Source organism: Python bivittatus, unplaced genomic scaffold, assembly GCF_059951505.1.
Source record: "Python bivittatus isolate LINGU-HERP-01145 unplaced genomic scaffold, Pbiv_v1 ctg000080_np1212, whole genome shotgun sequence".
NCBI classification, from domain to species: domain Eukaryota; kingdom Metazoa; phylum Chordata; class Lepidosauria; order Squamata; family Pythonidae; genus Python; species Python bivittatus.
Genome location: NW_028277035.1, coordinates 85,816,427 through 85,843,908, shown reverse-complemented (window position 1 = coordinate 85,843,908; position 27,482 = coordinate 85,816,427). Strand labels below are relative to the sequence as shown.

At 44.8% G+C, this 27,482-nt stretch overlaps 2 protein-coding genes across 7 annotated transcripts in view; both read right to left on the bottom strand.

Moving 5' to 3' along the window:
• Positions 1-2,016, bottom strand: part of KLHDC8B (kelch domain containing 8B) — a 40,625-nt gene extending 38,609 nt beyond the window's left edge. For 2 of the 5 annotated variants that reach the window (XM_088134494.1, XM_088134495.1), the window contains exon 1: positions 1,780-2,016. The gene's annotated coding sequence lies outside the window, so the exon portion shown is untranslated. Of the gene's footprint in view, positions 1-1,566; positions 1,746-1,768 lie in introns of those variants that run through there. The other 3 variants (XM_088134493.1, XM_088134496.1, XM_088134492.1) reach the window with 3 other exon arrangements.
• A 6,155-nt stretch (positions 2,017-8,171) lies between these two features.
• Positions 8,172-25,983, bottom strand: LOC103050587 (uncharacterized). 2 transcript variants are annotated; one of them, XM_015889939.3, is made up of 6 exons: positions 25,802-25,983; positions 23,120-23,629; positions 17,250-17,635; positions 15,084-15,244; positions 12,220-12,352; positions 8,172-9,798 (listed from the first exon to the last, which is right to left on the bottom strand). In XM_015889939.3, exons 1-6 carry the CDS (start codon positions 25,950-25,952, stop codon positions 9,616-9,618), a joined length of 1,524 nt encoding a protein of 507 aa, XP_015745425.1. In that variant the 5' UTR covers positions 25,953-25,983; the 3' UTR covers positions 8,172-9,615. The 2 variants fall into 2 exon arrangements, with proteins under 2 accessions (XP_015745425.1, XP_087990617.1); XM_088134491.1 differs by lacking the exon at positions 25,802-25,983 and adding an exon at positions 23,765-25,768.
• Between the last annotated feature and the right edge of the window lie 1,499 nt (positions 25,984-27,482).

Here is a 27,482-nt window from a genome sequence, read left to right as displayed (position 1 = left end):
GGGAGGGGGGGGGGGCGCTAGAAAGATTTAGCCACTTAAAGTGTAAGTATTTGTTCCCACTGAATTGCTTATTAGAGAAAATAAGCCCATTCATCGGATCAGACAAAGAGAGGTCTGGAGGAACTGAAAAAAGGCTTAGAGATTTGGGGCAGGTTTAATTTTGGGGAGTAAAGAGGCAAGCAAGAGGGTGCAGTATAGCAAATATGGATAGGAAAATGGTTATTCTCCCTTCTTCTAAATGTAAAAACCTGGTCCAGCCATTTTTTTAGGATGGGACATTTAGGAAAAATAAATACTTTTCAAGTAAGTAGAAAAAGACCATCAATGGCTATTAATCATGATGACTGAATTCCAAAGTTAAATTTTTAGGGGTATGTCTGAAAAAACGATCCTGGGAACATCACGGCTTCTTGAGGGCTCCAGGGGCTTTGGGTCTGATCCAAGAGGGCTTCTCCTCCTTGGGGGGAGCAATCTGGCAACGCATGGTCATGCCCAGAAAGCTCCCCATGCTGGGGAAGAGCTGTGTGGTCTTCGCTAACTGCTTGGAGCAGAGGCCCAGGTCCAAAGTGGGGGCAGCGGGGTACGAAAGCAGCAGCCCACGATCTTTGTAATGAAAATGGAGAAAAACAGGATCTCATCCTTGGTGTTTTAGGTGCCACAAAGGAAATGTAGGGCAGCAACTGTTTTGCCCAGAGAAAGGGGCAAAAACATGGGGAAGATAGAAGAAATTAGTTTCTCCCCGGGCTTCAATCGAAAAGGCAGTTGACTTTGCTAAAAATTACCAACGTTTTACCATCCAGCCTTTTTCTCTCTGTATAATGTTTCTGAGTAGTCAGAATTACTTTCTAATAAAAATACATAGGGGAAATTCAGGTGTACTCCTGGGACTGTTAGGGAGGTGGGGAATGGAACAGGAAGTAGAAAAACACTCTGCACAGGCTTAGAGTTACTCTTCGCAAAACACCGAGAGCAAGTTATGAGGATGAACGCCGCCGGTCAAATCGCTCTCCGAAATTCTTGTACGTGAATACATGTGGATGAGAAGTGGATAGCCGTGAAAGGCGGGGACGAAGCAAAGCGAGAAGGACCGCAACACAAGGCACCGATCCCCGGAGGATCCTCCCTGGGTTCATCGGATACCGACATTTCTGGCAAGGGAAGAGTTTGGGAAGCCTGGCTTTACGAGGGCCGGGAGAGCGTTTCTCTGCTGGCAGCCGCCGCAACCCAGCGCTGCCGCTCCAGCTGGCGCAGAGGGAGGCGCGGAGCCCGCGGCGCGCTGCGCAACGCAACGCCCCCCTGGCCGCCCGCCGAGAGCTGCGCCGACCCCTCTCGGACCGCCCCGGGACCGGCGAGCGCGGACGGCGCAGCCTCGCCTCCGGCTCCCCGCGGCCTCGCCCGCTCCTCCCTCCTCCCGTCGGGAGAAACTTTGGCGCGGAGGGGCGGCCCCCGCCCCCGAGGGCTCCGCCGCGCCGCTGGGAGCGCGGGAGGGTCCGGGCGCCCGAGTTCTCCAGCAGCCTCCGGAGGAGCGGCGATGCCTCCGGCGGCGGCGCGGCGCGCGACGCTCACCTCTCCGGACTGCGCGGTCCCCCAGCCCGGGCAAAGTCAGAGGCTCGGTGCGGCGGGAGGCGCCCTGCTCTGCCCGGGAGCTCCTGGCTTTCCTGTTCCAATCCCGTTTCTCCTCCGCTCTCGGCGAGTCTCTCAAAATCACGGAGCGGCAGGGGAGGAATAAAAACCGCACAAACGCGCGCACACACACACACACACAAACCGGCGCTTAACTCTTCCTCCTCCAGGCGCAGCGCGCTCGGGACAGCGGCTGGTCGGCAAAGTCCGAGGCCCCGGGAACTGCTGGCGCGCGGCTCCGCGCCCGCCCCGGTTTAGCAAACCGAGGGGCCGCTGCGGATCTGCCCTAGCGGTCGCTTTCCGGAAAGTTCGGACTTCTGCAGGCTTCAACATTTCATTCTGGGTGCCACTAAGTCATTTCTTTATTTTTAGCGGCGGGGGGGGGATACTGACGCCCCCTCCCAAAGCAACCTTAACTCCGAATTCAGGAGAAGCCAGTCGTTCCAGTTAGGTTAGATCATCTGTGCTATTGGTTAGGAGACTGGAGTTCACACAAGGCGCTAAGCCACACTGTGGCATATCGTTTCCTTTAGCCTGTTGTGTGAACTTGGCGGTTATGATTTCTAAACCATGGTTTATGGCTTAGTGTGAAATGCCAACCCAGCCATGAACGGTTTGTTCACAGTTTAATCATGGCTCAGCAGAAATGTGTCAGGAGAATTAAATTAAATAATTTAATTTAACACACATGCGCCAGGATAATTAAAGCACATTCGAAATACTTTGAAAATGACAAAATAAATACTTTGAAAATGATCGCACACGCATATTGAGTCTAGAATGGGTTTTATGAGATGTTTGGTCTGGGTCCCTGGCTTTTTGGCTTGGCCTTTGAGGGTGCAAACTTCAGCAAAGAGACAGGAGGGGTCTGGGAGAGGACGGGTCAAAAAAGTCAAGATGGCAGTCACAAGCGAGCAATTGAAGCAACACCCTAAAAGGGGCAGGGCTTCAATCGCATGGCTGTGGCCACCATCTTGACGTTTTTGACTCCCTCCCCCATGAACACTCCTGCAAAGGGGGGCTTCATTCTCAACAGGCGCTTGCCTCAAGAACAGGCAGGCAAGTTTTTTCAGTGGCCAACGCGGTGTCATCTGCCAAGCGCTAGGTCCCTGACTGAGAAAGCCACCCCTGGCCAAACGCAGCGCCGCGGCTCAGAGGAGGGTGCTCAGGCTTTCTCAAAGCAGACTGATGCCCTCCTGTTCCTCCCCTCACCCCAAAGAAACCATTTGGGAGGATGGCATTTATGGGTCAGACCGTTCTGTGGCCATTAATGACACCTGGTATCAGCTGCCACAGGCTTCCCAAGCCTCCTTGGAAAGGACGCTCTCCAGTAGAAAATGCAATATTCTGAAAGCCTGTTTACTTCAATCGAATCATTTTAAACGATTAAACTTTCTTTTTCACATCGTAATATCTGATATGACGGCAGATGCATGTAAGACACCCACATTATCCCGCTTCAGGTATTCCACCACAGGCCTGAACAGGGTCTGCACGCAGTATAAGCTTGTTTTGGGGCTTCCGTAAACGTCCCTTGGATTCATCCAGGCAGCGGGGAGAGACGCCAAGCCAAACCAGGCTTTGCTCCAGTGCAAGGGAATCACTGACCTATCTTTGGGGGAAATTAGTCGTCTTTGTTGATACTGTACAGCAGTGTTGTCCAAACCTGGCCGCTTTAAGATGAGTGGACTTCAACTCCCAGAATTCCCCAGCCAGCCGGCTGGGGAATTCTGGGAGTTGAAGTCCACTCATCTTAAAGCGGCCAGGTTTGGACAACACTGCTGTACACTATTCACTGGTCAGATGCTCCTACTGTATGCCGATTTCCCCAGACAGAACATTTCATTGAATTTTAAAACTTGCATGTTTAGCATACAGCATCAACGTTTTACTTGGGCCAACCCTCCCGATGTCATATTCTTTGGACACCGGAGGCTACAACCCTCATCATCTCCTCCTGCTAGGGAACGTGGGCTATCCTGCACGGTACCGCCCTGTACATCTGGAGGCGGCCAGGAGTGAAGCTGATTGAAGCTATACTGTCTCTACATACTTTTGCACCCAGAAAATGGACTCCTACACACCACTACATAATTCTACATGATGTCGCGTCAATGGATTTTTCTTTACCTAAGGCGCCATCTAAAATTCATCTCCCATACAATCTGCATCTTACCCAAAGCCGGAGGCAAATTTGACATGCAGCAGTTTATGTATTTTATGTATTATGTATTTTGTTTGCTTCTGGAATAGTTGGGGGTTAATCATTTGTCTTTTGCCCATAATGCTAGATATAATTTTATAGCTATCATACTCAGCTATGAGTAATTCATTCACTCTGCCAGGTGCTTCTAACCTCTATTTAAGCTGCAGACCTCTTGGCTACAACATCTGACCCAATTTTGAGGCTTTACAATTTCTCTCCCTCCCTCCTTCCCCCCATGTTATTGTATTTTTTAGTAAGATTACACAAAATAAGCAAAATGCAAAAAAATACAAGAGGTAAACAGTGAAATACTAAAGTCAATTAATAAACTGCCAAAAAAAAACCCCAAAACAACCCCCCCCCCAAACTGAGTTCCTGAGAACGTTTACTCTTCGAATGCCCTGAATAAAATTATTACCTGACTGTAGTATTGGAAGATCTAATATGTTTTCTATGTCTCATTAATGCAATTATTGTAATTCGGGTGATGCACACTTTTCAACAGTCCTGGCCCAATATGTGGCCAGAACTACAGAGATCTGTAGTTTATATTAATTTTACTTTTTTCATATTTATATTTTATTTTTAGATGAGGCAAAAGGTCTCCAGCAGCAAATGCTGGGTAGTGATGGACCTGTTATTTAGCTTTTTTATTTTTTTCTTGAGGACTAGTCTCATGTGGACTAGGCAGCTCCTCAGGAGTGGAGGAGGATGCTGGCATGCTATCGAAAAAATCAGCTAGTCGGGTTCTGTGTATAAAATGGGAGTGGGGCTCCAACCTGCCTTTCCCCTCAGCCAGTCAACTATCTTGGGACCAATTCTGAGGGATAGCTAAGCATGCCTCCTTAACCCATTTCCCTCTCCAACAACCTTCACACAAATTCCTGTTCTCCCTAAATTCTGCCTCTTCATGCCTATTGATGTGCCATACATAGTTGGCTGAGACAACCTGTCACTAGGCATATGTTTTTGTCTGTCCTGATCCTGCTTAGCCATCATCTCCACATAGGAAGACAAATGATCAAGTATTAAAAATCCCATTACTTTCTAGCTTCCCAGTGGCGGACGGGCTCCATCTGTCACACTTGACCGGTTGGCAGAGATGAGCAACTGGCTGGGAACTAAATCACATTGGAGATGCACACTGAATTCAAAGCTATTGCTGACCGCCACACCTTAAGGTTAGCTAATGAAGCCATTCGAAGCACCATTTGTCCAAACAGGAAGTGTTCTGTATCAGTTGCATTAAGGTTGGCTACAAAAGGAAATACATGGAAACACAAAACCCACGTCAGCAAAATATTTTATTTCTAGGCTCTTTCCTCCGTTTAACATTTGGAACAGAAACATGAAATGCCACAAGGAAGCTTACAAATGTTAACACCATTAGAGAACAAAAGTAATGCTCTTTCAACATAAGCTAAGATCTACAGTAGTTTACTCCAACGGTGTGCTACGTTCAAGTACCTGCTTTAATAATATGTCTTAAAAAAAAAAAATCAGAGCGACAGCCCCCTGCAAGTTTCTGGAAGAAAAAACTTCCAATTACAATCTTGAAAACATTCTATACTTAATCCTTAATTTATCCCTGCACAGTGGCCATAATCCCCTATTCCTTTTAATATGTGCATGGCACATGCCTGAAAAGTAATTAAAAAAATAGGTTATACGGCAGCCCATTTCACTACGGATGAAATGCAGATGGCTGGCCTCATCTGGAATACAGTAATTGCTTTTTTTTTCCTTCAACAGCGTTACAAAGTTGAGCTCCAGTCCTGGGCCTTTGCAATCCACGCAGACTTCTTTGCCACCTTGCAAAAGTGGTTAGCTTGCCACTGACTCCTTTTTTCCCCCAACTTCCCAGCCGACTGGAGTGTTTAAAATCAAAGCCACCTTTAAATAGGGGGAGTCAGCTGGGGGACGCCAACTCTTACCCTACCTTTCGTGAATATAAAACAGCAGCTGAAAGACGCGAGGGACTAAAATCAGTTCACGTTCACAGAACTCGAGTATCCCACAACGGGGATTCCAGAATGAGGGAGTGGGACTTATTCCCGATTACTTAACCTTTCAGCAGCATCGAATATTGGCATAGGCCTTCATATCAGGCCCTGGAGGGTGGGGAAGGGGAGGGGGGCTGGAAGTTTGGAAACGGCAGCACTACAAAGCCAAGCGCTTGAGAACTGGAGCAGCAGCAGCAGCAAGGGGCCTGGGCAGGGCTGGTTTCTATAGCAGGTGCAAAACGGGAGGCGCGATTGCCTTAATCCCTCAGTCTCGATGGCAACTGAATCTGTAATTGAAGAGGAGGGACTTCGGGGAGAGCCGCTGCCATTCACTTCTCAGGAGGGGGGAGGAGGGGGCTGGGTGGGAACAGCCACTGAAGGGTTGCGGGGGAGGGTCTCCAGAGAGGGGGATCTTGTTTTGCAAAGGCAAGAGAGCCCTTATCTCCTGCCTCCACTTCACAATCTGCAGAGCGCAGGGAGCTGCTTTTAAACCACTTCCAACCCTCCAGAGCAGCCCAGGTGAGCAGCTTTTGCTACCAGCTCTTGGGAGTGATCCTTCTTCTTGTTGTTGTTCAGTCGTTAAGTCGTGTCCGACTCTTCGTGACCCCATGAACCATATCGCACCAGGCCTTCCTGTCCTTCACTGCCTCCTGGAGTTTGCTGTTTCACGTTCATTGCTTCGGTGATACTATTTAGCCGTCTCATCCTCTGCCGTCCCCTTCTCCTTTTGCCTTCCATCTTTCCCAGCATCAGGGTCTTTTCCAAAGAGTCCTCTCTTCGCATTAGGTAACCAATGGGAGCGATCCTACACTGGCTTGAAATCAGGAGTTGGAGCAGCCTTTCCGACCAACCGGTTTTATTAAGAGGCAGATTTCGGCCGCGCCAGCTCACTTCATCAGATGTCACCAAAGACTCTCCTCCTGCAATGCCTATGGCTGGCTTGAGTGGACTCTGTTTTAGGGGACATCTTAGGTGTCTTACCAAGCAGTTAAAATATGAATGTACTAAGTCAATTATGAATGAAAACCCAGCCACTGGATCCTGCCACAGAGATGGGTGCTAAAAATGGATCATTGAGTGCTGGATGCCAAGGAAGTGAAACAATGAAATAAAAATGCTTCAGTCGAAAAGTTATTAAGCATCACAAATTGATCTCCAACAATCTCAGTCTTTTCCATAATATTTTAAGACAGACGGTTACAGGTCTGGGTCAAAGGGGCCTGGTTCACAAGACTATATAAATCTAGGAAAACTTCAGCCTCTAGAAAAGCAGGTTTGGGTGAAGCTGTTACGGGATGCCCACATAATTCCACTTTATTCTGTAACTCTTGGAGGGCAGGCAAAATTTTGATCAACATAGCCAGCTACATTTTTTAATTGCACCTGCGGTATGGAGGGTCAGATGAGAAATACTCCTAATCTTCAACATTTGTCACTGGTCATGGTATAGTATTGCCAGCTAGCCTGGCACTTACCTGACGTTCACCATCCTGGCACTGAAGCAGCTTACAAATGACACAGTAGATCTGGGTACAGCAACGATGTGAAAATGCGCTAAGACATCCTATAATGAACTCTCCAAAGATCCACCCAAGCTGTATTTTCCAACTGGATGAGCAGAGAGTTTGAGGCCAGGCTTCTAAAGTCTGAGTCTGCAAGAAATTCCTCCGTGCTTCTCCATTTGCCTTTTTCTTCTCCAAAGGTACATTACACTCCCCCGTCTACATAGATGCTGCTACTAAGCACATACCTGAAGACTGCCACGTGGTTAAGTTCTCTAAGTTTAAAAAACAGTCTCCTACCTCTGCCTCATTCTCAATTTCTTGACTGTGCTCTCCATGGACTAGATGTGAACAGAAAAAATGTACTGAAATGAATTTAATAGCTGCTCCTGAGACCCTGGAACAGAGAGCAACTTATATCCCCTCAGCCTCACATATCAAGCCATGGATCCATTTAATTCTGCATCCAGCTATGGCTGGAGACATTTTTTTTTTTTAGAAATACACAAATAGAACAGGAAAGCAACAGCCTTCTTATGCTGTACTTACTCCAGTATCTGGTATTCAGAAATATACAGTTATGAACACAGAGGGTCTACTTTGCTAAAATGAATAATAGCTGATGCTTAAAACTATCTTTCTTTATATTTAACCTTTTGGAAAGATGCAATGTTCTTGTAGAGGTAAATGTGAGTCAACTAGGATTTTATGCCCATGGGATTAATTTTAGTAGTATATCTAAGATACTCTTATCACCCTAAAGCAGTGTTGTGCAAACTTGGCCACTTTAAGATGAGTGGACTTCAACTCCCAGAATTCCCATGGCTGGCTGGGGAATTCTGGGAGTTGAAGTCCACTCATCTTAAAGTGGCCAAGTTTGGACAACACTGCCCTAAAGCTTTCTGATTTGATGATGATTTTGATTATGTGCCATCAAGTCCTTGTTGACCCTTAGCGACCAGATAGATAGATATTCTCCATGAAAAGCTTTCTAACTACCTGGAATTAAAGGGACAAGAGAAATTACACTCCACAATAAAAGTGGATCTGCCGTGCAGGTTACATGGTCTATGCAAATCTATGAGATTATTTTACTTTGTCAGCAGGACAATAGAAAATTGAGCTACAGATGCTGCAAAAATTTCTGATTTTTAAAAATTACAACATAATTCAGTGTCTTCCTTCTTTCTGCTAGATTGGACCAGGTGATCTCCAAGAACGAAGTACCACTTAAAAGGCCAGGAACAGACAACAAGAACTGACTTGCAAAAAACAGCTTGCTTTTTGCTGAGCTCCAGCAAAAGACTCCCTCTAACTCCCACTGCTGGGGAGTTAAAGCTATTTTTTCAAGCAACACCTAAAACTCTGGGCTCATATCCAAAACAACAAACCAAATCCTGCCCTCCTGCTTTGGGGAGAAGGATCCTGTGAGCAAAAGTATTCTCCACATAGTGACAACAGAGTGAATTGGCAGAAGAAACGGGGGTGGGGGGCTGCTTTTAAGGGAAAAAAGGCCTTTTTCCCATATAGTAGGGAACAGGAAGGGGCTGGTTACAAAGCAAAACCTGGGTCACTTTTCTCCAGCCAGTAAAATTAGCCTCCATTTCTTTCTGAACAGCTGGATTCTTTCTGCGTGCAGATCAATGCTGACAGAGAGCAAAACCCAGTTAGATCAAATACTGGGAATCCAGCAGGGTCATTGATAATCTTGGAAGTGATGCGATGGAAAACTGAATAAAATCACAAAAATCTGTGGCTTCTTGAACTCCCTGTCTGGCTGCCCTAGAAGCAAATGTTAAATCTCTACAGCCTATCCCACAAGGGCTTACTTAGCACAGGCTGTATATTTCAGGGTCAGAAGCCATCACAGCCAGGGCACCAACAAGAACAGTTGGAGATGATTTTAATGTTTGCAAGGAAAGGCTGGGTAACAGAACAGTCATTTTTCCTCTGCATTATGGCTGAGCCCAGTGCAGTTACACGCTTCTTGGAGCTCACTCATCTGTAGGGCAAGAAACTCTCCCCACTAAGTGCTGAATAAATATTATAAATAAAAGACAATCCCCTCTGTTTAGGTGCTCTGATTCAGGCAGCAACAGAGAAAACAGGCAGCGTGCTTCCTTGTCAAGGAGCTTCCAGCATGGAGCCCTCACCAGGAAGTTAAAACAAGAACACTGACTTCATTGGGTATGCATACAAGCCACAGCCAGCTGGGAGCTTCAAGTTCTTTTCTCCCTTTGCAAGTTCCACAAAGGGGCTTGGGACCACTCAGCCAGCCCCACTAGGTGCAGGCCCCAGCTCTGGACAAGTAGCTTTCATAATTCTCTTCACAGCGTCTTATGCAGTGGCAGAAATAGTTCACATCAGCAATGGCCTCCAGAAGGTCTGTTTGAACTAGGCAGATGTCATAGAGCTCCGAAGTAGGAGTTGTCTGGGGACAGTCACTTCCTTGCCCTAAGAAGATCTGTTGGGCCAAGAAAAGACAGGTTCTTCAGAGAGGTCGGAATCCTTCCACACACAAAGCAGAGGGGCCCCGGTGGACAGGGCAAACAAGCCAACCCACCATCCCTTTTGCAATACTGCTTGATTTGTTGAAAGAGACACTAAATCAAGCCCACTTGGAGGCTTCCCTCTTTAGAACTTGACAGGCCACATCCTTCTAGCCAAGCTAGAGCACTTGCTTTCCAGATGGCTTGTGCCTCCACAACTTCCTTTTCAGCAACTAACCAGAGTGACTAACCACTCAAGCTACGGATGCAGGCAACATCATTGTTGTTGTTATGCTCAAAGCAGTGTTTCTCAACCTTGGCCACTTGAAGATGGGTGGACTTGAACTCCCAGAACTCCCCAGCCAGCATGGAGTTCCCACAGACCATTTCTTTCAGTGGGCATGGAGTCAGAAAGGGAAGTTGAAGTGCACCCATCTTCAAGTGGCCAAGGTTGAGAAACACTGCCTCAAAGGGACACGGGCTGTATGGTGGGGACATCACTGGAGAAGATAGGACTGAAACTTTCAACTTGGTTTGGTGGTGGGGGATCATTCTTTCATGTATATAAGAACTGTGAACAATCATACCAGAATTCTCAATGGCACTGGGGCCTCTGAGGGTTGCAAAAACGAGGGCTTGCATGCAGGGTATCAGTATCTAACCTCTCTTGACAGCAAGGGACTGCTGAGGGAATGGAGTTCCCACAGACCATTTCTTTCAGTGGGCATGGAGTCAGAAAGGGAAGCATTCCAGCCTGAGTGGTTGAAGTTTTGGGAGACCAGACTATTCTGGGGAGTGACTATGTAGGGCTGATACTGCAATGCCTGGCAACAGAAGATGTTGGAGGAGTTGAGATTTCTTCTTCCCAGTCATTTTCTCTAGTTAGAAAATCCCATTGCAAAGGTTCCTTGTTGAAGAAGAGGCACTTAGGGGAACTGGTCCAAATTCTCCATTTATGGCATGGTCCTGTCCTCACTGCCCCAACTGGCATGTGACTTCAAGGATCATACAAGCAACAATATTGTTCTCTCTGTCCACTTCTAGGCTGAGAAGTAGCCTTCAATTGCCTTATTCAGAGGGCTCCGCAGAGAAAATGCACGGGCAAAACTCTTCCTTTCTGCAGCACCAAAACACATGGCATTCCCCTCCTGCCTTGAATCTAAGGAACTACGTGCTCTCAAGGCAGCTTTGAAACTCACGAGCTGAATTACAGCTAAAGGACAGCACTTTGGAGTGTACCCAGATCCACCTGCTAAGAGGGAAGAGCTGAGCTTGGGAGTTCAGGGGAAGTTGCCAGGTCTGATCAGAGAGATCAAGGCAAAATCTTCCTGGCCTCTGAAACCACAAGATCTGACCTGGAGTCAGCAGGAAGAAAAAAGAGGGCATGGGATCACCAGGAGTCATCTCTGCCCCCTTGCTTTCTAAATATAATTTGATCTGAAGCTGACTGGCTGGGAAAGGATGAATAACAACCCCCCTCCCCCAGTTCTGCTAAAGAGACTCAGGCCATTCTGTAGGCCGTGGCAGGATAAAAAGCTCCAGACAGGGCTCTTTGCCTCCTCCACCAAGACCTGAGCATTACTGATCAGCTTGAAGGACCATGGTCAGGAAACGAAACAGTCTCAGCCTCCAAACACCACTCGCCGTATTTCCTATATTATGAGTGGCACCGAGCCTCAAGGAACCATTGTGGTGGCTGGAATCCAACAAGAGCCAATTAACCTTCCCTGCCCAGCTTTTCCTCCCTCCCCTAGTTCAGCCAGCATGCGCCCTCTCCCAGCTGTCCCCTTCCCTAAGCAAAAGCTTTTAGGCTAATATAAAGAGCTGCCACGATGGCCAGTCTTTTTCCCTGGCTCTCCCAACTCCCATGCTCCAGCATGAAAGCTGCCCTTTAAGCACACAGTACTGTGAATGCGCTTTGGGCTGCTAAGAAGCAGGTTGCTGGGCTCGGGAGGGGGGTGGGGGGGAATGGGAATGACTCACACTGAGGACAGAAAGAGCAGCACGGCAAGGACAGGCATGAAGCACCTGCTGTTCCGTGCCAGCCAACCGTTCTCTGCTAATCACCTGTGGTTATGACAGGTGGCTCACCTACCAATCCCCGTCACCTTTGGGACAGACTAGAAGGGGAACAATGCTCTCCTTGTGAGCGAGGCAGAGGTGCTCCAAAGGTAGCCAAGGTGACGTGCTTTTCTGCTTCAGGACAGAATAAGCGGGTTTGGACGGAGGAATCGCAGCTGCGAGTCTCCACTCAGTGCACGAAGCCTCATGGGTATAGTCTCTGTAGCTGATTTGCTAGGATTGTCAAGAGGACTGCAGAATTATAACACGTGGGTTACCCACAAAAGAATCTTATATTAAAAAAGGATCGGAGCAATGCTTCTCCCTGACAATACCTGGGGATGGACAATGGTGTCGGAATCAGTCAGTCGAATATTGTCATCTATGCAGATATGCTGGACTCTTGGGTCCTGAGGATCAATCCAAATGGGCTTTCCACCTTGGCTGGAGTAATTCTTCTTTGCCCACCTGCAGCACAGAAAGACACACAACCTCTGGCAATCAGCTGCGGGACACATTTATTTTGCTCCTGCTAGTTCAAGAGAAAAAGAGCAAGGAATAGCAGCAAGGAGGGGAGGCAAGGAATTAAGGCATACAGGATCCTAAGGATCGGTCCCTCTTTAATTAAAGTATCGGCACCTGTCTTCAATTTATTCTGTTTCCAAGATTCAGGGTTTCAAAGGAATTTGATTATCATCTCTTTATTACTTACCAAAAAAAAAAAAAAAAAACAGGAAAATAAGGCCCAGTAGACTGAGGGGACAGGAAGTTAACAGCCAGTAAAGATGGACAAAATGAAATGTTGTGCTGAGCACATGCAGTCTAAATTTTGGCCACTGGAACTGACCCTCTGGTTTCTGAACCCTTCTGCAAGAATGAGGACAAATTCCCAAGTTTCTGTGTAAAATAATAAGGACTAAGGAACAGGACTTTTGTTTTCAGAAACAAATGAAAGTATCAGGATACTATATGATTGGGGGGAAAAAAACAACTCCGCATTTGGGAGATGAAAGCAAATACATGAAATATGCATAGCCTTGCCTGCACACCTCAGTGCATCTAATCAGAGTTGTTTGTGCCCCGCTAATTCACGGAAAGAGCACACAAGAAAAGAGAACCCTACGTGCTACCGAAACATGGAGTAGCAGCATCAGCTGAAGTCTCAGGCTGGTTCCAAAGGAACCTAGGAAGTCCACCCAGTTCAGGGCAGGAGCTGCTTGAAGTAGGGTCTACAAAGGGATGCAAGATCGCTGATATCCAGCCTTTGCTTAAATACTCTTAGCAAATATAGTCCACAATCTTTGAAGACATTCTGTACATTCTATTGAATACATCTTAGAAAATTCCCTCAAAGGTTCAGCTAAAATCTGCTTCCCTATCATTTCTACCCATTGCTTCTGCCCTTTGAAGTATCAGAAGATAAGTCTATTTCACATTTTGTATGACAGACCTTCAGAAACCTGGAAACAAAACATGATTTTTTTCTTCTCCAGACAGAGCATGAGCAATTATTCCTCATAAGATTCAGTTTCGAGAACTCTTTCAACTTTGCAGTCATTGTTCCCTGAGCACGATACCAATTCAACCCTTGACATTTTCAGAGCATATTGAGTACTCTCACAAAATGGGTCCCCCAATGGGCATGGCCAGTCATCGGACACCCTTTACTAGAAAGCAAACAATCAAGGCTGCTCCTTGCCACCCTTTCTAGTCCCTGGGGTGCCAGCACCCCCAGCTTTCAGTTGCCTTTTGGTCTGAACAGATAAGAACAATTTCAAAGCGTTGGACTGCAGTCATCCGACATGATTATTTTCTACGAATACATAAAGCGTCTGTGTGGGGCTGAGAGGTCTTGTTAGAATTCAGGATTGTAACTGAGGCTGGCACTTTGCAACATCCCAGTTTCCCATATATTTATTTATTCATTAATTCTAAATCTAGACAAATATTTTAAAAGTTAGGCCTGAGAAGGGGCCTGGTGGACACAAAGGAAACTGGAAATGAACACATTGATGCTCACAAATACCATGCTGAAAGTCCTAGAGATAGTGCATTACATACTGTTACTAAGCTAGGCTCAGATAGCACAAAAGCTCATTTCCAAATGAGAAATCAAAGCTACAAATAAGTTAGGCAACATGATAAAGGAGCAAAAGGCAGGTGAATTACTCTTGAAGAGATATAGCTTGATTTGAGATTGAATAGGGGTTATATACCTAGTGGGCAGGATTAACTCACAAAGAGGCTCTCTAAACCAGTGTTTCTCAACCTTGGCAACTTTAAGATGTGTGGACTTCAACTCCTAGAATGCTGGCTGGAGAATTCTGGGAATTGAAGTCCACACATCTTAAAGTTGCCAAGGTTGAGAAACACTGCTCTAAACTAAATTTCCCCAGCTCAGCGCCCTGCAGACTAGCATAGTCAGTAGAAAGAAAATGTCAGTAGAAGGAAAATATCCAGAGGCTACCAGGTTGGGAAGACCACTTCCTAGACCAAACTCAGCAGGATATAGCAGCATAAAATCCCCTACTCATAACTCCAGATATCTTAGCAGAGGTAGATCCAGTAACTACAAAGGAAGAAAGATGCAAACCAATGTCAGCAAAAATGGGGAATTGGAGTTAGGAAATAAGAGGATAATCATTTTAATATCAATGTCTTCCACAAGATTGAAAAGATACACTATTAGAAGTGGGTTTTTTTAGTGTGATACAAGAAGACTATTTAAAAAGTTTCACTGGATTGTAATCTGATCATACAGGTAGTCCTCACTTAGCAACCACAATTGGGATTGGCAACACCATCACTAAACACTGTGGTCACTAAGCTGAAAGACACGTGACCATGATGGACTAACAACATCACTTTCCATTCGATCGTTAAGCAAATCACCGCAGCTGTTAGGCATAACAACATGTCACTATAACTTACGATTTTACTTCTGTGTTCTCCATTAACTCTGCTTGTCACAAGCTGGTTGGCAAGCATGCAAATGGTGATCACGTGACTGCAGGACTCTGTGACAGTTGTAAATGCGAGGACTGGTTGCAAAGCTGTTTTTTTTGCACCATTGTAACTTCAAATAGCCAATAAAAGAGGCAGTCAGTAAGCGAGGGCTATCTGTATTTGTTATTAAAAAGCCAATCACTGTAAATAAAAGTAGGTCAGCCACCCCAGAGCAAGAAAACACATATCTCACCATTCAAAATGATCCTGGAAACCACAGAGGCCTTCCCTGGAGCTGAAGTAGGCATACATTTTCCTGCACCCATCGTTGCTGGAGAGCTGCTCGGATCCATGAGTCAACACCACGTTTTTCTTGCTGCAACGTATCCTTCCAGATCTCAGATCTACAGGCAACTGCCATAAGGATAACGAGGGAGACAGAAGAAACATCATTCAAAGCACCAACCCTAGACTGCCTCAAACAGGCTGAGATGATCAAAGTAGAGGGGAGTTTAAGAAAAGGGATCAGAAGGAACAGAAAAGAGATCATCTCTCTAAGCGGGCAAAGGCTAAGGTTGTTGATGCAGGAAAAGAGCTCATCCTACAGAAAAGGAGGGGGAAGATACTAACTGTTCCATCTACCAGCATACCGGGTTCTTCCATGCTGTTTTATTTCTCCTGCCTGCCTGCCTGCCTGCCTCAAGAACCATCTCTTCAAATCATGTTGTTGATATTCAAAGGTGGTACATATGGGGATCTCCCTTATGTTATCCTCACAACATATAGCCATACATTATTTAATATGTGCATCCTTGTACTTTGTAATGTTACTTTAATAATTTTATTTTTACCTTATTTCATTCTATCGACACGATTTTTTAAATGTTTACTTCTATTTTAGAGTGGCTGTTATGTTACTAGTTTTATGCTGGTCTATGACCAAAATAAAATAAACAAAACATGTGTTGGCTTATGAATTTTGGTTTTGGTTATTTTATTTGCAAAATGGGGGGGGGTGTTATTTGATGTATGCCACCTGGAGTTGCAATTACACGAGTTGGGCAGCTAGGTACATCTTCTAAAGAAACAAATTTGCATCCCCGTGAGGAGACAGGGCTGAGAGAAAGTGACTAGTCCCCAAATCACCCACATAGTCAAGGGGGACGTGAACCTGCATGCTCCCAGTCCAGGTTTCACTTCTTAACCACAGGACTACATTACCAAGGTTAACACATATTTTAGTTTTTTAAAAAATCAACTTGATAACAACTGCCATGGGTGCACTATAGGAAGATCTGAAGGGCCAGGTTGGGGATGGATCATCCTAAAGAAGGTCTATCTATCTGGCTGCCAAGAGTCAATACTGCCTCAAGGGCACATAATCAGTCAATTAAAAAAAACCCCAACAACTAGAAAAAAGGATTGATAATTCCATCCTTAGCCCCCACATAACATCTGTGTGCCCTGCGGTCTTTGAAAAATATTGCATATATTATCTGCTTTTTTTAAATGGACTTATAAAGTTCAGAGCACTTTTTGCAAATGAAGAGAAGAAATACATGCAAGTCAACCATGTCTTGGACATCGAAGCCTCAAGGAAAGCAGCAAGAAACTTTACAATCCATACATATATGATCCCCCAGCTGGTGAAGTTCCTAGAAGTTCTTCTTTGCATCTTGAAGTTTTAACAAACCATGACCTTTATGTCGGAGGCTTTCTCTGCAATCCTACGGACCAGAATCTTTTTGTAGAAAAATCAAAAGCTGTGTTTCTAAACAAATTCACCGAAGACAGCAGACGTCTTTCCTTCAGGACAGGATCCCTCAGCAACAGATAATGTGGCCTTTTGGCCATTCTAACATAATGGAGTCAATACTGACCTGATGGGACATAATCAATCAGTCAACATAATGGAAGGCCCTCATAGCTTCTGATTTCAGAGCACCCCATCTCTAGCATTGTTCATCATGCTGTGGGATTTAATTTCTCCTGTTCAACTCCCAGAAAAAAGGAAGGATCTATCTGCGGGCGAGGTAGGATTTCTCCTTGCATAGCTTCAGATCTATCATCTCAAACAAAGGAAACCCAGCAGAGAGCTTCTCAATCCTATTGGGAGCTTACTTTGCAGAAAGAACCCAATCATGCATCTATTGAAACAATTAAATTATTTCTATGCCACTCTCCATTTAAAAAAAACCAAACAAACTCGAAGCAACAAGCCATTTCGAGAAGACTGAAAAAAAGAGAATGAATTGGAGAGAGGGAGATGCTACCCTCTTAGAACAAGCAACAGTTGCACTCTCTTCTAGAGCATCTCAGCTAAGGAAGCTGAAACATCTGCTGAGCAGGCCAAAAAAGCCAGCATCGCTCAAGCAGGGTCAAGCAAAGGGGAGACTCCATGTGCTTTTCGTCCACTCACCGAGATGCCTCCCAGGGCAGGGAAGCTGGGGTGCTGCCCCTCCAGGGCGCAGCTCACCGCCTGCAGGACCTGAGGCAGGTCTGTGCCGAAGGTTCGGAAGATGACCGCAAACTCCCTCCCTTCTCGATGCAAGCTCTCCAGGAGGTAGAAGAAGGCAGGCAGCACCAAGTGGTAGTGCCTGGTCTGCTCACCTTTGATGGAGAGCCAAGGGTGAGGCTGGCCCTGCCATTCTAGCAGCTTCAAGTGGTGCCTGTGAAGGTCCCGGAACTGCCTCCCTAAGGGTGTCTCCGTGAATTTGGTGTTGCGGCCATACTGAGAATAGAAACTCACAGCACCTTGGCAGGGAGGATGCAAAGAGGGGGACTCACTGACCCACTGCCACTCACCTAAAAGAGAAAGGAATGGAACAGAGGAAGATCTCCTTCAAAATAGGTTTGTTCCCCACTGTTAAGACCAACTATTTCTTGCCTGCTTGATTTACATTATGACAGTGTTTCTCAACCTTGGCAACTTTAAGATGTGTGGACTTCAACTCCCAGAATTCCCTAGCCAGCATGGCTGGCTATGGAATTCTGGGAGTTGAAGTCCACACATCTTAAAGTTGTCAAGGTTGAGAAACACTGCATTATAACATTGGTGCAAATGTGAATCTCCCCTTCTTTAACCATTTACCTATATGACATATTTGCATGCTGCAGCAATCTCCCACAAACAATTTTGCTCTTGATCAACCTTTGTGTTCTTCTGAATTACATTCTTATCACCAGAGAACTCTCAGCTGGACAACAGAAATGGATCGTGATGGTCCTTCCCGTCCCTCAAACTCCTGTACTTCAACCAGAGAAAGACGAATGGCTGCTGACAATTATAAAATGGGCTGAGAACTTCAAGGCTTCTTCCATATTTGAACATGCAGCTTATTGTAAACAGCAACCCCACATGGATGACATAAACCAATTTAGCCACTGAACAGTGGACAGATTCTAATTCTGAAGCTACCAACTGTTAACCCTTTGTTACCCCAATAGGTATAATTCTTCATTCCCACCTGTAACAGTTTCTATGACACATATAAATACAAACTACATCCCAGAAGTATAAATTAAAAGTATACACTGATTTTACTTTTAATATAATTTGAACAAGGGTGTAAAAATGCAGGTTGAGACTGGATGCAGCCAAATTAACCCTTGTTTTGTGACTCCAAAAGGATCCCCCCCACCAGAGTGGGATAACAGATTTTGGCCTTTTGGTGCATGGGGAGGGGGCAGTTGCATGATTAAGGAGCAAAATGTGTGCAAAGACTTAAGGCACCCATTTTGCTTCTTAAAACTCTCCTCAACCCCCACTCACCCACCCCAGTCCTGGCTCTGCTCACTTTTGAAATGCAGCTACTAATTCACTGGGCCTGATTTAATGCTTCATGCGGATGAAAGTTGCACACCCCTGATTACACCATCGGCTTAGATCAGCCCCCGCTCGGCAGTGAAGGTCCTAAGGCTCTTGAGTCAATTGCCATCACCTAGCCCAGTGTTTCTCAACCCTAGCGACTTTAAGATATGGGGACTTCAACTCCCAGAATTCCCCAGCCAGCATGTGACTGAGGAATTCTGGGAGCTGAAATCTAGACATCTTAAAGTTGCCAAGGTTGAACAACACTGACCTAGCCTACTTTACTTGGAAACTGTGAAAATTAGAACTGGAGGGATTCAAGCCTACAAGCCGACAGTGGGTTAAAAGTGGAATAAATATTACACTGTACATCTGCTTTACTCCCACGTGTCATTGGTCCTATCAAGGTGATGCTTCTGTTTTAAGCAGCCTCCCAGGTAGTCCCAGAGTAGCTTCCTGACTCAGCTTTTAAAAAGACAAATCAGAAACTCAGCAAGTCAAGCTCCTTTAAGGCAGAGTCTATTCCTTGACAAGAAGCCGAATGCCCCTTCAATGATTCAGCCACCGGCGCAATCATTTAAAGCTCCTTAACCAGTTCCACTGCTTCCCTTACAACACTCAGTTAACACAAAACTGCTCCCAATGTGCTACGATGCTTTTCAAACTCCTGTCTGCTGATACCCATCACCTGTCCAGGAACAGGACTCAGCAAGCAGGTGTCCCCTAGACTCTCTTTCCTACCCTGCTTCCTTCTCTTTTACTCTGCTGCAGCTCTTTATTTATAATGTGTTTAACATCCACTAGACTCTGTTAATAATGTGTCTAATATTGTGCCAGACACTGTACTAAAAAAATCAAACAAATGCCTACCAACTGTTCATAGTCAAGCAGAATTAAATTGTTTTCAACCAATCTGTCATCCAAAGGCAGGATGTTTTAATACTAAATAGTGATCCCACATAGTGTTAAGATCCAAACAAGAGAGATTAATGTACAAGAGAACAGTGAGGAGGAGAAATGCGCATGCAACTCATCTTTGTTGCAGCAGCTCCTGTTGCTGGAGAGACAAGCCATTTCTAAGATACTGAATGATGGCTTACTTTCTCAGTATCAGTTAAATGCAACCATGGTTCTCCCCTCTACATTCATGGACCTTCATGAGAGCTTTCTACCTACTTCACAACTCAGGCACATGAATTATATCCCTTTTCCTACAGGACAAATTCTTCAAGAAAAAAAAAAGAACTGGAGACTATTGTGGAGGAGAGAAAGGGTGGGCTTAACTCTTTTTTCACCAGTTAGTACTCCAGACCATGTGTGTGTAGCCCATTCTTTCTGGCTAGGATTGTAAGACCAGGAATACATGAGACTGCAAAGAAAATAACTTGAGAGGGAAAGATTTGAAATGGATTTGCCCACCAAAGCTACCATAATAACTTTCTTTCTTCCATACATCATAGAATTTAAGGCAGCAAGTCCAACTTCCTGCTCAGTGCAGGAATTCAAATTAAACCCTTCCAGAAAAATGGCTGCTGAACCTCCACTTGAACAAGCCACTATAGGAAAACCACTACCTCTTTATATAATCAGTTCTACTACTTACTGTTGGGAAGATTTTTCTAACAGTCAATTAAAATCTAATACATAAACAAATATGCCGTTCTATAGCTTAGGTCAATAGAATAATGGAAAGGAGAGAACAGATCTTGGCCTTCTTCAATGTGACCTTCATTGTGGAATCAGGAGATCCTGAAGGATGCTAGGACATTCTCCTCCCATCCGCCCATTTTTCCCAGGCTAAACATTCTCAGTTTCATTAGTCTCCCACCATTCATAGGATTTAACCCTATAACTGCCAAATCAATGGGAGGATTTGGGAACAGGCATTTGAGAAGCTCCTAAAGAAATAAGCACCATGAGGTTGTCTATGTTGGAATATCAAATAACTTGCTTGTTCAAGCTGCCATCAGATTAAAAGAAAACTTCATCAATGCTCTTCTCTATGATGCAATGCTCATCCTCTATGAAGAGGGAAAAAGGCATTTATGTTTTCCAGAACTTTTCATAAGCAAAATACCAGTACAGTACAGGCAAGTTCTTGGTCTGTAAACATCATAGGTTTGAGCTCCCAGGTTTCCAAATTAGAATCAGATTCAAAATAGGTACCACAGGCTGACTATTGCAAGTAGTCCCCATGTTAAGAACGCCCAGTTTAAGGACAACCCATAGTTAAAAACGGAGCCTACTGTAGCAAAATTCAAGTTAAATACACAATGATTCATGTTAAATATACAATGGTTTGAGTTCATTACACGATATTACTTGTACAGTATTATACATTATTTATATGGCTTATATGCAAATTCAGCTTAAGGACAGACCTTGGGAACAGAACTCATTCTTAAACTAGGGACTACCTGTATCATATTACGTTACCATCTGGGACAAACTAATAATGAAGCTGTGAACCTCACACACACAATCCTTCACAAAGCAATTCTCTGCAGAGCTACAAGCCTCACTGAGTTCAAAAGCTTGCTTCTAAGTAGGTATGGGTAAAACTGCAGCTTTAACCTGTCTAGGTGTGCTATAATAAGAAAAAGAAGATGCACTGAAGCTAGTACACCATGAAGGCTTACTGAATACTGAAGAGACCAAACTGGCCTACAAGAAAGACCAAATGAAGAACAGAAAAAAGACATGGCAAGGCAAGTATTGCATTGCCAGTACACAAAAAATCTAGCAGGCAAGGCAGATAACAAGACCTGGCAATGGCTAAGAGCAGAAAAGTTGAACAAAGAGACAGAGGGGCTAATTCTGGCTGTGCAAGACCAAGCCTTAAGAACAAATGCATACAACGCCAGAATTGAGAAGACAGCACAGACAGCAAATGCCACCTCTGCAAAGAAGCTGAAGAAACAGTGGACTACCTAATTAGCTGCTGCAAGATTGCACAGACTGACTACAAACAACAGCATGCAAAGTAGCAACAATGGTGCACTGGAATATCTGCAAGAAATACCATTTGCCTGCAAGCAAGAACTGGTGGGACCACAAAACAGACAAAATAATAGAAAATGAAGAAGCTAAAGTGCTCTGGGACTTTAGAATTCAGACAGACAAGCACCTGCCACACAACACCCCAAACTTAACAACTGTTGATAAGAAAGACAAAAAAGTCTGGATAGTGGGCATTGCAATACCTGGAGACAGCAGAATAGAAGAGAAAGAACTGGAGAAAACCACAAAATACAAAGACCTGCAAATAGAAGTAGGACGACTGTGGCAAAAGAAAACAAAGATAGTACCAATAGGCACCTTGGGTGCAATCCCAAAACATCTGGAGCACCACTTGAAGACCATCAGCATTGACAAAATGACCATCAGTCAATTGCAAAAGGCAGCTTTATTTGGGACAACTTACATCCTGTGATGATACCTTTAACCCCATCAAACAACAACATCTGCCTATCCAGGTCCTTGGGAAGGACTCAATAAGTGGATAAAAGTGCCAAATCCAGTCTAAACATCTTGCTGACTATGCGATCACCACCACCACCACCAATAATATAATACTTGTATGCCATCCAACTCTCAACAACTCTGGGCAGCTCACAACAATCAAACCAATTACAATCATGAAAATTACAATCAAGCATGAAAATGGCTTGAGCTTGAAGAAAAAAAGCTTTTCAATTCTAGGCTTAAAAAATCCTGAAGAGGCAAAACTCAACATGCTGCAAAACAGAGTGTTATTTGTGAAAATAATCAAGTTTTCTATGATGCCTTACAGCTTTTAACATTTCTCCTAAAAAGCAAAGAAACTCTTCTTTCAGAAGAAATGATCATCGCTTTTGATAAAGAGCGAAATGCATTTGGCGTAGAACTGTACAGGACATTCTGAACTCAAAACAATTCAAGCTTGAAATAGATGGAGTGGGTTATTTTGACCTCGCTGGAAGCATTCCAAGCTTTAAATGGCCTTGTTTCAAGCTCAGAATATTTTCAATAAGACTGATGTGTATTTATTACTCTTAAACATACAGTATACAATTATAGGGAAAAGCCTAACTGATGGGGCTAATTAGAATTGGAGATTTCAGAGAAAGAATTCCAAATGTATTGCTTATAGTGAGCAGAATATGGAAAACCTGAAGTCAAGAAAGCACTATGCAAAGAATTTCCAACAAGGAGCAAAATTTCAGCATTCTGGAGAATATTCTAAATTTTTTCTTCTCTGTTTCCCCACAAACTATTTGACCCCATAATGTTCTGTGACATCTATCATCTTCACCTCCACCCCTACCACACAATTTATTTTTCACAGGAAAAAGAACAGAGGATATACATGCTCTTTCTTGCCTAATGTTATCCAGCACTGAAACTCTTGGTTCATAATTGTAATAACCGATTTTTTTTTATCTATCCCAGGCCCAAAATCAGAGATGTGAGCTATCCAACGTACCAAATGGTCTTACCTGTATGGCTAAGTTTTCCCCAGGTCACAGTACTCAGGTAATAGTTTAAAGCAGCACTGGGGTCCTGCTTGGTAACTGAATCCGAGACCAGGATGGTATTGTTCAAATCAATGTGCAAGACCAGCTTTCGTTTCTTAGGACTCAGGACTGCCCCAGAAAGAAATCTAGAGACAGTGGTGGTTCTCAAGGGCTCGCAGGTCATTTCTTCCTCTTCCATCCTTTGGGGAGACTGGGTGTGTTGCTCTTCCGCACAGCCGACCATCTTAACTTGCTCCCCAGGGCTTCTGGAGCTGTTCTCACAGCCGTCCATTCCAGAAAGAGAACTTTTCCTTTTCTTCATGTTGGTATTGTCGGAGATAGGTTTTGCATCTACCAGTCCCACTGTCACCTCAGCATGTAACAGCATCTGCTCAGGTTTTAAGGGACTGGTGCCTCTATTGGAAAAGTTATCTTCTGCTGTCCGGCAGTCAGAGAGATTTCTCTCCCTCAAATCCAGTGGGTCACTCTGGGCTGGGATAAATTAGAAAAGAGATGTTGCTCCCAGCTCAACTGTGGATGAAAATTATTAACACACTATCACAGCATCCTTATCTTATACAGTGTAGTGGTTTACAGTAGGAAAGAAAAGGGTATGGAGATGCTCACATAGCATCTGTTGGTATCTTCTTAAAGCAGCTGCATCTTTTCTTGGAATGGCATGGCTTCTCCAGCAACAGTAGCACAAATTTGGGAAAACATTCGCTGAATATAAGGAGTTACTGAAAGAGGTTATACACACCCCTATGTGCCAAAAAAACTGCTGCCTTCAAATCCAAAGCCCTGCATAGCCCTAATTTATATTCCTTGACTTGGGTCTTGAAAATCCAAACTCACTTAGCAGTGAGAGTTACCACATAGTTTTTTGGCAAACTGTAACTTCTCCACACAACTGAAATTTGGTCCATGAATTAAAACTGCGTTTGGTACTTAGACCAGTGTTTCTCAACCTTGGGAACTTTAAGATGTGTGGACCTCAACTCCCAGAATCCCCCAGCCAGGGAATTCTGGGAGTTGAAGTCCACACTGACTTAGACAAAAGCAAAAATATGGCAATAACCCATAGCAGTTCCAATACCCTCCACAATTATCCATGCTGGAGACTGAACCTGCAATCTTCCACAAAGATCATAGACTCTACCATCCAGTTACTATTCTTTTTCTTTTATCTACACGCTTACTACTGGTTCCATCATCCTTCTCGTGAGATTAAGCTAAAGCACTATAGTTTAGCCAAGGCAGGAAGTACAGTTCCAGTTCCTGACATACCTTACTGACTAGAGCTAGAAATTTCCACTAAAGACCAGTCTTTGGCAAATGGATGCGCTCCAGCGGTGTTAGACTTCAGATTCTATGATCCTCACCCTATGTAAGTCACCGCTGTAAATATAGTGTAAGGCATTAACAGGGTGTGGATGTGGGAGCGGGGTTGTGTTCTAAAGAATTAGTCATTGCCAAATTCATGGAAATTAGAATCAGCTCTATTACTCATGACAATTTAATATGGAAGCTCAGCATTCATAGGACATCCTATGAATGACATAGTCCCTTCTCATGTGTATTTCTCATCACTGCCTACATCATCCTGCTTCTCATCTTCCCAAAGGAAAACCAAGTTAGCTGTACCTAAAGAATAAATCCTGGAATCGGTGGATCTCAAAAGATAACACCAGTGAGGTTTTTAACTTCCAGCTTTGACACAATATATAAGGATGAATCACATTCATAACTAAAAGTGAGATGGGACACCCCAATTATGTGCCAAAGATAAACAAAATTCTGCAGTCAGTAAAATGGTAATTAGCCTATCCAGTGGCACCAGTATAATGTAACCTTACATCAACTTGCCTTACTTAGCAAAAAAACTATAGCCTAAGCCTATGCAGAGAGCCACTTTGGTGTAGTGGTTAAGGCACCAGGCTTGAGTACAGGAGAACATGAGTTCTAGTCCCGCCTGAGGCACAAAGCCAGCGGGTGGACCTTGGGCCAGCCCCTCTCTCTCTGCCCTAGGAAGGAGGAGGAGGCCAGGGCAAACCACTTCCAAAAATCTTGCCAAGGGACTTCTCCAGGCACTCACCAAGAGTCGACAGTGACTCGAAGGCACGCGCGCACACACACGCACACATGCATACGATTACCCTAGGGTAACAACCACATGTCCCACTTCCGTGGGAACAAGGCTCTCTGAAGGCAGCGCGCGCATGTCTTGCATAAGGAGCATCGCGCCGCACGCTGCCAGCGAGGCTCACGAGGCAAAGCGCCAGCGGTGCCGCACGCGAGCCCCACGCGACGAACGACACGGGTTCTCCCTCCCGCTTCCCACTGGCCGATCTTAGCAAGGGATCTCGCCGTCATAACTTCTATGAATTTCTCACATTTGCACAGCACGAGAAACCCATGAGCTCGGGGTCCCCCTGCACAAAGCGGCAGGGCCAGCCTAATAGCTGCGTCTGCACAAGACGCTCAGTATGCGCACACACGCACCCCTTAAGTTATTTAAAACTAAGCTCGGCGGGTGGTGCAAACGCAACCTCTCCAAAAACCAAAAGAACAACAACGGAAAAAAAAAAAACACATTCGGGGAGGAAAAGGCGACCACCAGATGATCTCGGTGCGCACGACCTCTCGCGTGCTCCTTCCACTTACGCGGGGAGGATCCTTGGGGTTCAGGTTCTGCTTTTGCTTGCTCCCTCTCTTTCCTACCCCAAAAGGAGCTGAGACCCAGCTCGCCGTCTGACCGGAGAAAGCGAGCCCCTGTTCCCGCATTTAACGTTGCCAAATTCCCGACGCCCGGCATCTCACTTCCTCTCCCAAGCTTTCTCAATGCACCAAAGTGATTCTTCCACCAACGCCTAGAAAGTCCCCTGGCGTTAGGCTTCCTGTTTCGAAGCCGACGAACGTGGCGCCCCCTGATGGCCGGAGGATGTTGGCTCGAGTCATTTTCTCTTCCACGTGGGTTGGCCAAAGACAAGTGCCCCGGGCTTCGTTTTCTCGTCCCTTTAGCAGGACTGAGGTTTGCGATTGCTGATGACGCTGCCCGGATAGCCGAAAGTGCAAAGGATTTGCAAGCTCTAGTAATAAAAGTCAAGGAGCACAGGAAAAAAATGGGACTAAAATTAAATATAAAGAAGATAATGTAATATAATGACAGCAGGTATAACAATTCAAGCCTTAGCATTGACAATGAAGATATTGAAGGGGCGGATAGATTCTACCTTTTAGGAGTGACCACCAACAGTAATGGAACAAGCAGTCAAGAAATATGACCCAGACTAGTACTTGGTAGAGGAGCCATGAAGGCCTTGGAAAAGATATTCAAATGCCGTGACGTGTCTATACTTACAAAGATCAAAATCATGCAAGCCATGGTATTCCCTGTGACATGCTATGGAAGCAAAAGTTGGACTCTGAAGGAGCAGGATAGGAAGAGTATCCATGCTTTTGAACTTTGGTGTTGGAAAAGACTCCTGAGAATACCATGGACAGCCAAGAAAACAAACAAATGGATCATCAAACCAATCAACCCAGAGTTCTCACTTGAGGCACAAATGACCAGGCTCAAATTATCCTACTTTGGACACATTACGCAAAGACCCAGCTTCTTCCCCTCTACTCTATGGGTGAGATCTCCCCCCCTCCCCAACATACACACATATCAGAAGGCCCCAGGTAAGATTTCCTTGCAGGCTCCCTGCTGTTTGGAGAGAGCCTTTTTATCTCATCCCCTGATCTTTTCCCCTCTTTGCTCTGACCTGTCCTGGCTAATTACCATCCCTGCACTGAGATTCCTAGCACCCAGCTTATTTCCTTGTTTTTTGTGGCACCTATCTGTTCACACCAATATTGCTCATTTCCTCAACTTTATTACAAACTTTGGGTTATACAAGAACACTTTGGGTCAAAGAGCCCCTTGCAAGTTGAAGATGAATATATCATGGATAAAATTCTAGCAGAAGTTATATCTTTGCGTACTTTCTCTTTTGGGAAGAAGAATCTAAGTTATAAATAAATAAATAAATAAATGTAAGGTGTTAAGATGAGGTGTGGTTTATTCTGTACCTTTACAATTTTCCTACCTCATTCTGTTTACACCAGCCCCGAGATACCCAAAAGAGCAAAGATTTGCACCCCACCATAGTGCACTGAGTTTGCAGAATTCCAAGGTACTGATGAAATTATGACACGTCCTGAAGGCACCAGTCAGAGAAAAGTAACTTAGCTCCAAGCTCTGTCAGTGGTGGAAAGAATCCATTGCTCCTTACTATCAGAGTAAGAAGTTGCACTGCTGCAAGCTTGTTACGATAAATCAGTCAGTTGGTGCAGTATA

Excerpts from the sequence above, each read along its gene's own strand:
- LOC103050587 (XM_015889939.3), bottom strand. The coding sequence starts at position 25,952 with ATGCCGGGCGTCGGGAATTTGGCAACGTTAAATGCGGGAACAGGGGCT. Across the intron at positions 15,245-17,249 it reads CTGCCCTGGGAGGCATCTCG|TTGCCTGTAGATCTGAGATC; the intron begins GTGAGTGGACGA and ends TCCTTATGGCAG. Across the intron at positions 9,799-12,219 it reads ACACCATTGTCCATCCCCAG|ATCTTCTTAGGGCAAGGAAG; the intron begins GTATTGTCAGGG and ends TTGGCCCAACAG.